The sequence below is a fragment of the Etheostoma cragini genome, chromosome 2, assembly GCF_013103735.1.
Source record: "Etheostoma cragini isolate CJK2018 chromosome 2, CSU_Ecrag_1.0, whole genome shotgun sequence".
In the NCBI taxonomy this organism is placed as follows: domain Eukaryota; kingdom Metazoa; phylum Chordata; class Actinopteri; order Perciformes; family Percidae; genus Etheostoma; species Etheostoma cragini.
The window spans coordinates 18068250-18082783 of record NC_048408.1 but is presented as its reverse complement, the minus strand read 5'-3'; the positions used below and the strand labels follow the sequence as shown (position 1 = coordinate 18082783).

Below are 14534 nucleotides of genomic sequence, written 5' to 3'. Positions count from 1 at the left end.
CCCCCCCCCCCCCCCCCCCCCCCCCCCCGTTCTCATCCAGCCTTAAACTTGGCAGTGTTATTTTCAGCCACAAAATCATGATGATAAGACACAATGGTGGTGATAATAATTATAGTTTTTAGAAGATGGACTGATAGAATAGTGCTTGTGGTTGATGCTTGTACAGCAGCCAGAATAAATGCTTTCTGGAAACGAGGAGAGGGCCACACCAGGTGTGGATAAAGTGTAAGTTTTTGTGTAGGTGGTGAATTAATGTGTAAGCGTGTGTGTTTGTGTGTAACTGCAAATTACGAGATGCAGAGAGACAGATAGACAGAGAGGAGGATCATTGATATGTTGCCATTCATGTGCTTTAAAATGGAGCCATCTGAGAACAAATTCCACCATCAGGGCCTTTCATACACAAAGCTCTGTTGAGGTGTGAGTGTGCGCGCGAATGTGAGCAGGTTTCGGAGATCTCACCTCCAAAGAATTTGGCCATATGGTCGTCAACATATACCCAGAGAGCGAGAGAGAGAGACGGATAGAGAGCGAGCCAGAGAAAGACTGTGTGAGGTAGTGAGGGAGAAAGTGAAAAAGAAGTGTCTTCTTTTGTCAGTGGAGGCAGCATGAAAGGCAGATTAAAACAGATCCTATACCCCTACCTTCAGATGGCTCAGACAAAAAAAAATAAAAACACATCCCCTTCTCCACATATTTGTGGAGTGGGAAAATCTGTCTTAATTAACACATTTGCATTGGGTGATGATGGACTCCAAATAGGTCACTGATTCAATGTACCGCCTCCGAATCTTCCTTCTAAAATGTTAATTAAGGGGGGCTTTGAGATTTTTTTTTGCTCAGGGCTGGCCATATGGGCAGGGCATATGCTCTATATATATAGTACAATATATAATTCATACACTGCTGCAGGAAAGAGTGTTTGGGAGCCTGGAGTTTTTTTGGGGTTTACTACAAAGGGAGTCAGTATGTTCTGGCCTCCCCAGTGGCAGGTACAGAGCTTAGCCTATTCATTAGCTTCATGTTATTCACTGTTGCACAATGGGATTGACGTTCATCAACACCTGTTTCTTTAGCTGACGACATAAAGACGGCATTTAAATTCTCTTTGTCGGATGATTAATACAAAATTAGAGCAAACGATCTATTGTTGGTTAGTCTTTTGCTTTTTGTCTGTGTTTTACATTGTTATGAAGAGCTCCTGGGGTCAAATTAAATGATGAGTAATATTGAGATTCTTTGTATATGAATGTACAAAGGTGACTAAATAGTCAGTATGTTTCCTCACATACTCCCAGTTGAACAAGTTCTCCCAGTGCCATCCTGCCAGACACCTATTCACCACCAGAACAAGGCAGTGGCAGCCAATGAAAACAGCTCTTTCCCACCCGCAGCTTTTTTGGTCCGGATCCACCAATCAGAAGAGGCTTGCTAGTGCACCTGACCGTGTTTCTTGCCAGACACAGCCAATTGCAGAGGCTTCAGCACACCTGATGCATTTTGGTCGGCTTGCTGGTGCGTACCCCCCACATAGGGGCCGCGGATCCAGGCCATTATTCTGAGCACTGGCCAATCAGATGCATCGTCTCATTATCAGACGCATGAGGCCTGGCAGACTTTGAGTAATTGCATTTAGTCGTGTGTGTGTGTGTGTGTGTGCATCTGAGGAACTCTGCTACCCTTTCCCAAAATGCTTTGCAGCCTTATCAGAAGGCCTCTCTCAATCCTTCATCTTCTTCTTGAGACTCAACAATGGGCACTGTGTTGCCCCCTTAAGGAGCTGGAGGCCTCGGCTATAAAAAGAGACTAAAAATTAAAAAAACATGTTTATGGACTAATAAAGATGATTAGAAATCGCACAATTGCAGAAAAATGGAAGGTTTGCGAGTCCAGATTATCTGTAATAAAAAGCTGAGGGGAGAGACGGGGGAGAGGTGGAGAAAGAGAGTTAGCTGTACAGACCTCTCATTGCGAAGGATATGAATAGCCTTTGTTTTCACCACAACTCAGAGCTGTGTGGTCTGCCAATGTCTGGCTCTTATTATGGGGTTTGTGTCTGCGTAAGTGGCATGCACGTGTGCGTTGGTGTGTGTGTTGCTGTGTGTTTGTGTGCAATGCCGAGAGAACACGGGCAAGGAAAAATGCATGTATTCGTGCAGGTGATTATATTTTCAGGAGGGTGAGACTATATATATATATATATATATATATATATATATATATATATACATATACACATATATATATATACATATACACATATATATATATATATATATATATATATATATATATATATATATATATATATATGTATGTGTGTGTGTGTGTGTGTGTGTGTGCACTTAAATGTTTCCACACACCAGATACACTGTTTTCTCTCTGCTCCTGTTTAGCTAAATAAATGTGGCATGGGGTCTCGGGCTGGCACAACTTGTGTGCACGCTTTTTTTATCCGTTAAAGTTGTGAAATGAAATAGGATTTCACAGAACGGCACAGCGGCTTTGGGATTTGGGGCTCCCTTTGGCTAAGTAGAGTGGGATAGGTTGATCCAATCAATGGCAGAGCTGCAAGGAGAGCCCATTTCACAGCTCCGGGCCTTGCCAGAACCCTGCCTGCCTGCCTGCTTTACTTAGAATACAAATGAAGCTCTCTGAATGCACACTTGCACACATGCATGCATGCACGCTGGTACTACAGACAGTCTGGCTGGGGATGGATAGTGCAAGAGTTGTTAGCAGGCGCGTTGCTTTCTGTAAAGAAAATGACACTAGTAGGGGTTATAAGGCTGTCTCATAAAGTGCAGGTACATTTTAGGATTGGCACACAAAGAGGAAGCAAGAAAATATGCATTTGGACCTTGGGGTTTCAGGACACAATTGGTCACAAAAATATCCTTCTGGATTTCAGAATGTTTTTTAACTGGGTTATTATTTCTGAGGACCAGTGTAGCTTAATGTTTGTTGGAGAACAACATATGATTTAAATGTGTTAAATAAATTGCATTTGCTAAACGCTAGATTTTCTGTGTGAAAAATAAATGGGTTTGATCTGCTTCCTGGGAGAGTCATTCATATTATGACAAAATCACTGTACTATTAAATCCATAAAGTTTAATTCACATAACCGTCATTTTGTTTGTTTTTTAGGCTACTGACACCTACCTGGTGAACGACGATCCTTCTAGAGGCCAAGGGATGCCTGAATGTTTCCTCGTGTCTGATACATATAGGGTAAACACACACACACACACACACACACACACACACACACAGTGTATTTCCTGGACACACAAACAAGCCAAGTCCATATAAAATAATCTATTTTTTCCTATACAAAGATTTACCGCAGTTGAGAGGAGGAGGGCATTCAGAGTACAAAAGACTCATCAGAGCATAGCTGCATAATATGTTTTACAGTCAGACATCACCATGAGGATGCTAACAACTATGTAATCTCCATTCTTCCGATCTTGAATTGGAGGCTCTGAGGTTAATGTGTCCAGGAAATACACACACAGCTTTGAGTGTTGACATTCTGCCCGTTAGCATGACCATCATTCCACTTCCTTTAAAATCTCCCACATGTCATCATGGACGTCCTAAACTCATCTGTTGGCTGTGCCAACGTGTGGCAACAGTGCCCTTCAAAACTGTATTTCCTCAAAATGTCAACTTTTTTGTGACTAGTATTTTTACAAGGTTTAATTCATGCTTTGCAGTAGTTTGACTTTGTTGCAGAGTCCGGACACATGTTCCTCACACGGGGGACAAGGCCAGCAGCAGAGAATAAAATAAAATGTGAAAAAAAAACTAAAAAAACTGAAGATAGAGAGGACACTTTCTATGTGTGTCACCTCCCGCATGTGGTCATTTTCATATAATTGTTAAAAAAAAAAGAATACAGCACATAGTCTTTCAGGTTTAGTTTACAGACAACTGTTTGACTGCCTGAAAAACTGGCCTGTGTGCTGTAATCTGACATGTTGAATTAACCGCTTAAATTAAGAAATGATGACATCAGACTAGAAAAATCAATCTGTACCTTTTCTTCCTGTTAAATAAATACCAACACGGTAGAAACGCAGTAATTCAAACCGGTTGGAGTAAAATGTATACGCAGCTATTGCACACAGTAAACACATAAAAAGCAGCAGGCGTAACACATTGCTCCGCGCACATACTCAGATTGCAAACAGATCCAAAGAGTCTCTGGGATCCACATTGTGTATTATATGCTTGTTAGCCATAACGGCCAGTCAGCCATTTCTTACTGACTGCATATGCCTGTGTGCATTTGACTGGCGTGCTCCCTCCCAGAGCACACATCAACAACTTACTCAAACAATATTTACACTGTACGGCGTGAACGGTACACTTACACACATTTTCCGTTCACATATTTCCTGCCTTTTGAAAGGCCGCCTCAACCACCTGTCTCGCACATTCAGCATACTAATGGCAGTATCAGTATGCTACATTACTTTCAATATTTAATGGCCTGGCGACTAGCGATGGTAAACAACAAGCTATGGGTAGTGCAGCGTGTCGTTGGGAGACCACAACATGCTAACATTAGACACAGCATATGGTTTTCTTGTGTGCTTTTGAATGGCAAACGTCTCAGAAACTACTAGAGCCCTGCACGCTAAAGGGCTTTCATAGGTGATGGTCGGACAGGACTGTTTGATCACAGGCAGAGAGAGATAAGAGAGAGAGAGGGAGAGAGAGAGAGAGAGAGAGAGAGAGTGTGTGTGTGTGTTAGGAAAGAAAACCTGAGTGTCAGTGTTTTGTAAGTTCTGTGGTTGCTATAGTTTGTTACAGCCAAGTTGCCTGTATTGAATACTGAGATGGATGCCTCGGCCCAGACTGCAGCCAGAGACAAAGACGGCCAGTAAAGGCAGACAGACGAAAGGGACACTACGTGTGATTAAGACAGCCAAAAGAGAGAGGGACAGCAAAAGGATTATAAGATAGAAAAAGAGAAAAAGGTCACTAAAAAGAAGCACTGAGAACTAGAAAAGGGGTTGGACAGAAAGAGGGAAAGCGAGGGAGCACACAAAGGCAATGGGGTTTGGGCCTGTGCCGTGGTGGGGTGTGGTTTGGATAGAGGAGAGACTCTGGGAAAGGAATAGACTACACCTCAGTATGCTTCACTTTGTTGCACTTTTATTTTGTATTTTTTTTCTCCTTTTCCCCAATCTAATTCTCTTTCTAGTTGCTTGTGCCAGCATATCTTTGACCACAGGACATTTGTGGTTGCGTGCATATTCGTGTGTGTGTGATTGTATGTGTGTATATGCTGTACATTATATCCATGTGTGTCTGTGGTGTGAGTGTCTTAAGTATCCTACATAGGCTGAGGTCTCGTAAAGCTGCACAGCTTCATATCCCCCTGAAAAACTTGGCATGCAAGCGCGGGGGTGACTTCAACCCCCCGAAACCGCACCCTTGCGCACACACACACACATTGGGTAAGACTTACGCATATGCAGTATAAACACACTTCCAAACACTCTCACTCACACACATGCACAAGGCAGGGGCTTATGTATAATTGTCGGCACTCTGCCTGCATATATGAGTTTGATTAGGCTGAGGAGCAGGGAGCGGGCAAGGATAAAGCCAAGCCTGATTAGAAACAGAGTGTATCGCTTCCATACAATAGCAGTCACAATGAAACTGGTTTAGACAACTTCGTCCAAGTTCAGGTATCTTTTGTCTCCATACACAGTGCACTGCAATATGACTTGGACTGGGATCGAAAGGAGTAAAACAGAAATTCAAAGGGTATCACGGCTGAATAAATTACAATAGTTCAGACAGTAAATGTACAACTTTCTGTAATAACTTGGGACTTATGTAGTTCCTTGTGGGCATTTAAGGAGGTTCCTCCTTCAATTGCAAATATAATGGGATAGTGTTGGTTATAAATTCCAGATGAGGAGTTTCTCACCCTAAACTGACAGTACCCAGCAGAAATAAAGCTGACAGAGTCGGTCCTCAAATCCAGCCGTCACACCTTGTAAAATGAAGTAAACACAAATAAGTTTGGACCACATTTGAGCCAATGTTTCAACTGCCTCAGACACTTTGTCCATCACAGACTGTTAATTTACAGTAAATACTCAAGTCAAGAACATGGGGCCTCTTACACTTAAAACACGGGAATTAGTTCACTGTGTGCAAAAAGCTTTGTCACTCTCAAGCTGATAGGCTGACAGAATACTATGGCAAAATCTGAGTTGTGAATTTAAAACTTTTGCTTCTATTTTGGTTACACTTGGGTTTGCTTCTGCATTTTGTGCAATGGCAAAGTGAGAATAGACAATTTTGAGGAAATCTGTCTCCTCAATCGTTTGTGTTTGCTCTGTACGCGGTAAGCATAACAATGTAACAAGGATTATGAAATTAATACCACAAGAAAATAAATAACAGCAATAAGATAAGTGCATTTGAGTCCCTGCTAACTCACCACTGAGTAACAAAAGCAAACTGTAAGTTCTGAGTCAAAATTGTTAACCATATTTAAATTGTCCAAACTGGCACTTCTTATCTATCTATCTATCTATCTATCTATCTATCTATCTATCTATCTATCTATCTATCTATCTATCTATCTATCTATCTATCTATCTATCTATCTAAAGTGTACATTGGACACATGTACACAGATATAATCTTAGATTAGTTATTATTTGTCATATCAACACGAGATGAAGTAAAAACGCGGCAATTTTATGACTACATGTTGGTTGCAAGGGAAGAAAAGCACAGAAGAGTCATTCCCTTGCAAAATTAATGTAAATCCTGTAATAGCCTAAATATAAGCGGGATAAATAGAGATAAGACTGCAGAACTGTACGTCCAGGTGAAAATATGAGGAAATATTCTATCACACGTACTGAATGCCATAGGAATTTTTTTTATCAAATAGGCTACCATAAAACACATTGAGGTGACTGAACCCACCACTGAGCACCACAACGCGCACTATAAACCTCTACAGCACTGTAGTGATAGCGTGAACCTCTCGGGGGTTTCAGCGAAACATTGATTCAGTTATAAATCAAAAGTCATTTCAATATTGTTAGGTTTGTGTCGATCCGAAAGAGAAGCGGGAAGGGGGAGAGAGAGGGCGATAGTTAGAGAGAAAGAGAGAGGGAGGGAGGGAGGGAGAGAGAGCAGCAGAAACTTTCCCCTAAACTTAGTGCGGAGCTTTCACTGTGAGTGAGGCGGGGTTACAGCCTGGACTGAGCCACAGCGGCTTTGCAATGCGGCACCGCAGCGAACCTCCATCCAACTTTATTATCAACAACACCAATTTCCATCTCTAGACACAACCATGTACTCCCCTTACTGCTTGACACAGGTATGAAAAAAAAATCGCCGTTCTTCCATGCTCCTCTTCTCTGCTATTTTTCCGGTATGGTGCGCCTCCGTTTGTTTCTGCTGTACGTGGTTACGGTGCTGTGGTGTCTGCCGTGCTGCTGCTTATCATTTGTTGCGTTTTAAGGACCTTTTTCCAGCTCTGCTCTCTTTTCCCCGATAGTGTTTAACTTCCCTCTCACACTCCCTCTCTCGCGCTCCCTCTCTCCCCCTTTCTTTTTAATGGCACTCCTCCAACGGGCTTTCTTGTGCGTCTCATTGCGCATGGTTTGGAGAGAAAATGGCGCTTCTGCCAAATCTATTTTATATAAAACGGAGGTTGGAAAAAGAGGAAGAAGGGATCGGTGCCCCGACAGTTGGCGACTAATTACAGCCACCCTGAGGCAATAATCGGCTTTATCGAAAGATATAATGAAGCACGAATCGAGTTTTAATATGGCTCGTTGAGTTGTGGGACGCTTTACTTTTTTTTATACGAGGATAGTTTGTGACTTGCGGCTGTTACGGAGGTCTGCCAGTCGGCGCTGGGGGCCTTTAGGGTCAATATTCATAAGTGTCCCTCGTTGAGTTTTATACCACTTCAGAAGCCTCTTTTTGAAGTAAAACTTATTTTTTTGGGCACCCTGAATGCGACAGAGGGGAGGGTGCACGTGTGTTATGTGAAATGTCCGAGTTACATGGTTGCAGTTTGATTAGACTAATCACAAAATACAGTTGACCTTTAAAGGAGCAATGCAGCTACTACATATATATAGATGTGTATATATATTACTTACCTTTATTACACAGTCATTACATTAAAGAAACACAGAAAGGAGCGTTTTCACTCACTGTTCACTCAAAAGGAAATCTCGCTTTATGTTGCGCGTAATTTCAAAGGACGTTTGTGCAAGCGGTCGAAGATGGATGGATGGGTTTGTGCTCGTGGTTCAATTAGATGTTGCATGCAGGTGATAAAGTGTTTTTCTTGTCTTTCAACAATATAATAAAATATGAATATATGCTTAAGTTTTCCTCTTTGAATGCAGCTCGTGTTTTTGTGATGAAATGCACAATGAAAGACTCCGTTTTGACCTTTTCGGCCTCGTCCCCTGTATATGTACTTCTGGCACTTATCTTTTTATCAGCTCAAAGACTGGCAGCACCGTTAAGCCAGGCCTATATTATATGTATTAAAGTATTACAAGAACTAATGTTTACATTATTAATACTGGCATGCTGAAAACACTGGGCCAGGTTACCCTTTAAGCATTACAACTGAGATATAGCCTATAGATCTGCTGCTTATTTCTAAGTCTCTATAGACCTACGTATTTCACCGGTAGATTGAATCCTTTTCTCCATGTGCTGGATGCGCGTTGTTTCGCGTTTTCAGTGTGTACATATTTGTATCTGCAAATAAACAGACAGCTTACAGCAAAGGTCAAGTCCTAAATGACCTTTTTAGTTTTTCTTGCAGCAGCTTTTTGAGCTGTCCATGCCTACACATTTAAAGTGATCGTTTTGAAATCCGCTTTAGTTCACAGATTTAAACATGTAGTTCAGTCACTGCAGAGTCAACAGATGAGAGCTGCACGCGCTCCTTCAGCTTCAGGCCAGTGCGTTTTTCTCTGCCGTCCGGGATTCCACTTTCATCCCCCATGTTAAAGTCACTTTTATGTGTCATAAATGTTTTTAAACATCAAGTTGAATATGACCTTTTAACATCAGTGTTTGTCAGATGGCAGTGTGGCTTTTTTTTTGATCTGAGGTCAAGGTTATTCAGGAGTTATACAGTGCATGCAACTTAATTATGCAGGCTTATGCATTATAATTTTTACGCATTAATTTACACTGTGAAATGATTTTGCATTAAGTAGCCCATTCCCAGCTGATAGCTTTAGGCCGGACTTGTCAATATTTCAGTGTTGCAGGAAGGTCACGGCTGGCCGCCCTCCTCTCCTTTTCCGAGTCACGCCGTTTTGCATTGTGTTGTGGGATGATAGGGTAATATTGATATTTTTTTGGAATCTTTTTGAGAATACATTACACCTATAGGCTATGTCCTGGGATGACGCAGAACATTTATTCCGCTTCTTAAACACCTATTTGACGAGCTCCGTGGAAAACAGGATTACTTCTCAGTGTTATTTCAGGCCCAAATTCACTGTTTTTTCTCTGATATAGCCTATATATGTGTGTGTGTGTGTGTGTTATTGTTGGTAGAAACAGGAGAACCGCAGGCAGTGCTTAAATGCAAAATTATATTTCATCTTTTTTTATTATTATTTATAGGCTACAAAGTCTGAAGCCGTGGCTGCATCATAATCATTACCATCATTTAAAATACTTGTATTTTATCCATTTCTGTTCCTTTTTTATTTCCTCTCAACTTTGCTGGCGTCTGTGCGGTTTAAACAGTGAGTGAGACATTTTCTAATCAATAGTCTCTTTGATTTGCTCCGTAAAATAAGTCCAACCAATTTAACACAGATCATTTTCCAAGCCTGGTGTATGAGGCAGAGGTTCGCATCGAGTTTCCTCTTTTCTTTCCATTAATTAAAATGAATTGGCAGCCGATAGCCTCGCACGAGCGCAGCATGGACGCGTGTTAACCATATGAGCGATACATATTGATCTGCTTAGGCTGCTGTTATAGCGTCTCCCGGTCCTGCTGATGGACATCAAGCACAGCTGATTTGTTTGCATTCTCTCATATCTCTTTGATATCCTTCGTGTTTGTATTTAGGGGATTTTAACGCCAAGAAAATTAACTTGGGGGAAATCGTCCTTGTGGGCATAATTGACACTGATCTGTTTCACACCTGTAATTTAAATTCCGCCTTTAATTTGCTTTCATCGCCTGTTTTAATGGTCTGTGGTTTGTTGCTGCAAAAGGCGCATTGTGTGTTGTTTCTTTGTGTGTGTGTGTGTGTGTGTGTGTGTGTGTGTGTGTGTGTGTGTGTGTGTGTGTGTGTGTGTGTGTGTGTGTGTGTGTGTGTGTGTGTGTGTGTGTGTTGCAAAGTGATGCCGATGCAGGCCCACCTCGGCACACATATAGCCTGCATGAAGATCATACTGACGTGCATTACAGCCTCCCCATGCTGTTATTGTCCATTAAGACTGTGTTCTTCGATCCAATGTAAATAATTTACAAATCAGAAAACATGCAAAACTGGTGTAAACAATCTACAATGTATTATTAATGCTGATACAAGCTTCGCTGGAATGGCTGGGAGGTGACGGACCTATTCAGCCAAAATGTTGTGCGCATGCACTTGCCAAACAGCACCGGGAGGTTTTTTTCTTTCTTTCTTTTTTTAAAATGACGGGCTAAGTGTCATTGTTTCACGTCCATGTGACGGAAATGCATTTGCATGAAGTTTTGAATGCGGTTAGAAGGTCGTGGAGGCGTTGTTAATTAAAACTTTTATGTGCCGCGTTTTGAAATCAATTATTTCAGACTCCAGTTAAGTCCCGCTTATCCAAACGAGATGTGGGCTGCTAATTTACAGCGCGGCTCACAAACACTGCCAACTTTTGAAAAGCTTTGCTGCAAACTCAAGCGATGTTTAACACTGTGCGGGAGATTGTTTCACTAGTTCCCGCATAGATCACACGCAAATAAAAAGTTGTATTTGCTTGCTCGGTTCTCGCTCAGCCGTGCTTCATGTCCAGTTATTTGCCATTCTAGAGTTTTTTTTATAGATTAAAACGAGTTCTTGAAAATAACTCAGCCTTGCAGATTGGCAAAGCACTTGAAAGCATGCAGTTAAAGCCACACTCACTGTAGCCATGCCATGTAGCCTAGCTACAGAAAAAATTGACATTTAGTAGTCAGTATCTTTGGTGATGGAGATAAAGGCACATATCACCTAAACAAAACGGTTAGTGCATCAGTGCATATGGAGGAACATAAAGTGTGGTAATATGTGTGGAGCCCACACAAGCAGTTTGTAGACTGTAGGCCTATAAGCTATTGTCCTAAATATCTTCTAAGGTAAGCACATCTTTCTTTCAATCCAATTTGGTTGTATTTTCATTTATTCATTTAAACTCTCATTCAGGGCCTATATATCGACACCAGGCCGTGTGTGTGTGTGTGTGTGCGTCTGCGTGTGTTTGTGCACGTGTACAGTAGGTGTGTGTTTCTTACTCCTGCCCCGTTTTGGGCCGATGGCTCTCCTGCGTCAGCCCTCGGTTCTGGTTTCACTAAACCGGACGGTGACGGTGGTGGTGCTGGTGTAAGCCGAGGTGGGCCTGCATGATCTGGTAACATACCAAGCCTTGCCGGCATCACTTTGCAATACACACACACACACACACACACAGACACACACACACACACACACACACACACACACACACACACACACACACACACACTAATCCTGCTCACACAAAGCTAGCTGGTAGCACAGGCAGCGGAGAATAGGTTTGCTGTAGCGGACGGTAGGCAGAGTAGAAGTGGCCTGCCAACTGTGCCAGGACGACAGGCCGGCAGTGGGTTGCAGGCAGAACCCAGGGGTACATTGTGTTCTTTTTACTTATTCATTCTTTCTGCTGGAGGCGGACCAGGTCCACCTTACACTGCTCGGCCCAGAGTGAGAGCTGGTAGGCAGGGACTAAGAGATGGGACGGAGGAAGGAGTACAGGGAGGTGGGAAATGGCACAACATGTCCAAGTCAGTTACATAGTGTCTTAATACATTTTAATTACATGGAGAAAGAAAACATTTCCTTGAATTTTTGTTAGGGATGTGTTGACTCTTGAGGTTTTTAAAAAGCTTAAATCAAGCTGATCTCTAGTTCAAATATTTTAAACCACAGATTGTGCACAATGTTTGTCACTAATAAAAATATTAGTTTTGGTTAAAACTTTTGCTACAAAAGAGCCTGTATAAGCTCCCTGAGCAAAACCCTGAGAAAGCTGGCGGACTATCCTCTTCTGCTTCTGTGTATGTTTGTGTGTGTGTGTGTTTGTTTGTGTGGATGTGTGTGAACCTGTCTTGGAGGTTAGTTTAATCCAACACTGTGGTGCTCCGCTCATCCCTTATCTAAGCAGTCTTCCTGACCGCCCAGAGAAAATGGATTTATCATGCTTAACTGAGGGAAATTGGCACAACAAGGTAATAGGTGGTTGTCCCCTGGATGGATGGGGCATGTGTGTGTGTGTCCGATATGTGTGTGTCCGTGTGAATATGTGCACCCTCCCCCCATTTCCTCGTCCTCCGCCTCCTAGTGTGGATTAGGTTTAGGCTGATCTGTGGCCAGTGGAAGCAGGCAGCGCCTATAGCGGTCTTATGTTAGTCTATGATATAGTGGTGTTTACCGAGCCATATGGCACACACATGTGTGTGTGTGCACACACAAAGTAAAAACACACTCAATCTGAAATCAGACTGAACAGTCACATATGTTATAGACAGATAGACAGACATGTGGTGAAGGAGCAGCGGAGTCAGAATCACTTCAGTGTGCTGATGATCAGAACATCTCTCTTAGTTTGGCTTTTGAAAGCTTTTGTCATAAGAGTAGAAAGTACTCCAGATCTAAACATGTGCAATTATTCCACAGATCTTTTGTTGATTGACTGACAATTGCACATCATCCCTGTTCAAGACTATTCTTTATTTTTATGTTTGAAAATCAAATGTGCAACAACTAGCAGTTTACAGTCATTTAAATTGAAAATACTTCAGTTTGCCAGCAATTGATGAGATGATAGTGGAAACGTGTGGAAGCGAGGGATGAGACGATATAAGAGCCAAAGCAGCTGCTTGAGACAGACTCCCCTTAAAAGAGAAGTAATGGTTAGCGAGAGATCTGCATTGTTCAAGGACAAGCTTCAGTTGTTGTTGTTGTTTGTCTCTCTCTCTCTCTCTCTCTTTCTCCGTGCCCCTCCTCCGTCGCCCGTTGGTGTGTTTTTCGCTCATTTTGATTTTCTCAGAGGCTTTTTTGTGGGGGTAACCCCACTGAATGGGACAATGCAGCCTAGCGTGAAATTAAAGCTCTTAGTTAGTTTGGAGTTGCTCAAAGAGGATTTTACACATGCATGCATTCATACACCCTCCCATACACTATAGATATAGCTAATTAAAGGAAGTACACCCTATGTCGAGCATCAAGGGCCCAATTAAAAGAGTAAGGGAAACCTCAGTGTGCAAGATCTAGGCCAAATCAGCTCTGTGTCTTTCTATGTCTTGCGTGTGAACAGTGTGTCTGTCGTCTTAATCCAGGCGGGAGAATATGGACAAGACTGATATGAGAAATGCAAGTTTCATTAACATATGCATGTCACGTACTCTGTAAGTAAATCAAGAAAACAGTCGTATTGATCATCCTGACAGGCGGGGGTCTGATTCAAAACAGATTGAGCTTCTCTTGCTGACTCTTCCAAGTCTCATTTTGGAAGAAGTCTCCAATGAAATGTCTGTCATGCATGCACATTAGAGTTTTTTTGTTGTTCACGTCAAAGGCATTTTTTGTGCAATTTCACAGTACAATATTGGGGTCTGATGACTGTTTTGCTTTGTCAAATATGTTTCCATGCTGCTTAAGAATCTAAAGCATTAAAACATTAATGAATGTCTTTTAGAAAAGAAGCAGACTAACAGTGACTCACTTACTTGATCTTTAAAGTGTAGTTGAAGGAAAAACATAGCGCAGACTTTGTAGCCAGGACAGCCCACTGTGTTGAATGTCCACGTTAGGTCATTTATTGTGTGTGCGTGTGTGACAGAGACAGACCAATGTAGAGCAGACCTTTTTGCCTGAGTGGTATGAGTGATAGCTGAAATGTCCACCAGACCTAATAAATGTATATGATAGGGGTGGAGGGAAAAATTGTTTTATGTATAGTATGTATCGTGATGATTCTTTATCAGGAATGTCTCGATATACAGTATTGTCTCTAGAAGTGTATTATTTAACTTTTGTTTTTTTTTTAAAGAAGAAAAAGAAAATCACAAAACTCAGTAATATGAAATAGCAATACTTATGTAAGTATATAATGAATAAATGAATGTTGCAATACAAATCGAATAGTCACCCATGTATTGTGAAAGAATTGAATCGGAACAAAAGCATATCGTCCCAGTCCTAGGATCTGATATCTGACGCAAAAGCACAGACGATCTTTACTCCCTGTATAGATCAACACGCACA

General features: G+C 41.8%; 1 protein-coding gene across 23 annotated transcripts in view; it reads left to right on the top strand.

The window, feature by feature from the left end:
- Positions 1-14534, top strand: part of LOC117960707 (nuclear factor 1 X-type-like) — a 119609-nt gene that overhangs the window by 13562 nt on the left and 91513 nt on the right. For 22 of the 23 annotated variants that reach the window (XM_034898997.1, XM_034898844.1, XM_034898976.1 and 19 more), the window contains exon 2: positions 3151-3234. In XM_034898997.1, the coding sequence (XP_034754888.1) occupies positions 3199-3234 (36 nt within the window). In that variant the 5' untranslated portion in view covers positions 3151-3198. Of the gene's footprint in view, positions 1-3150; positions 3235-7169; positions 7373-14534 lie in introns of those variants that run through there. The other variant, XM_034898850.1, reaches the window with a different exon arrangement.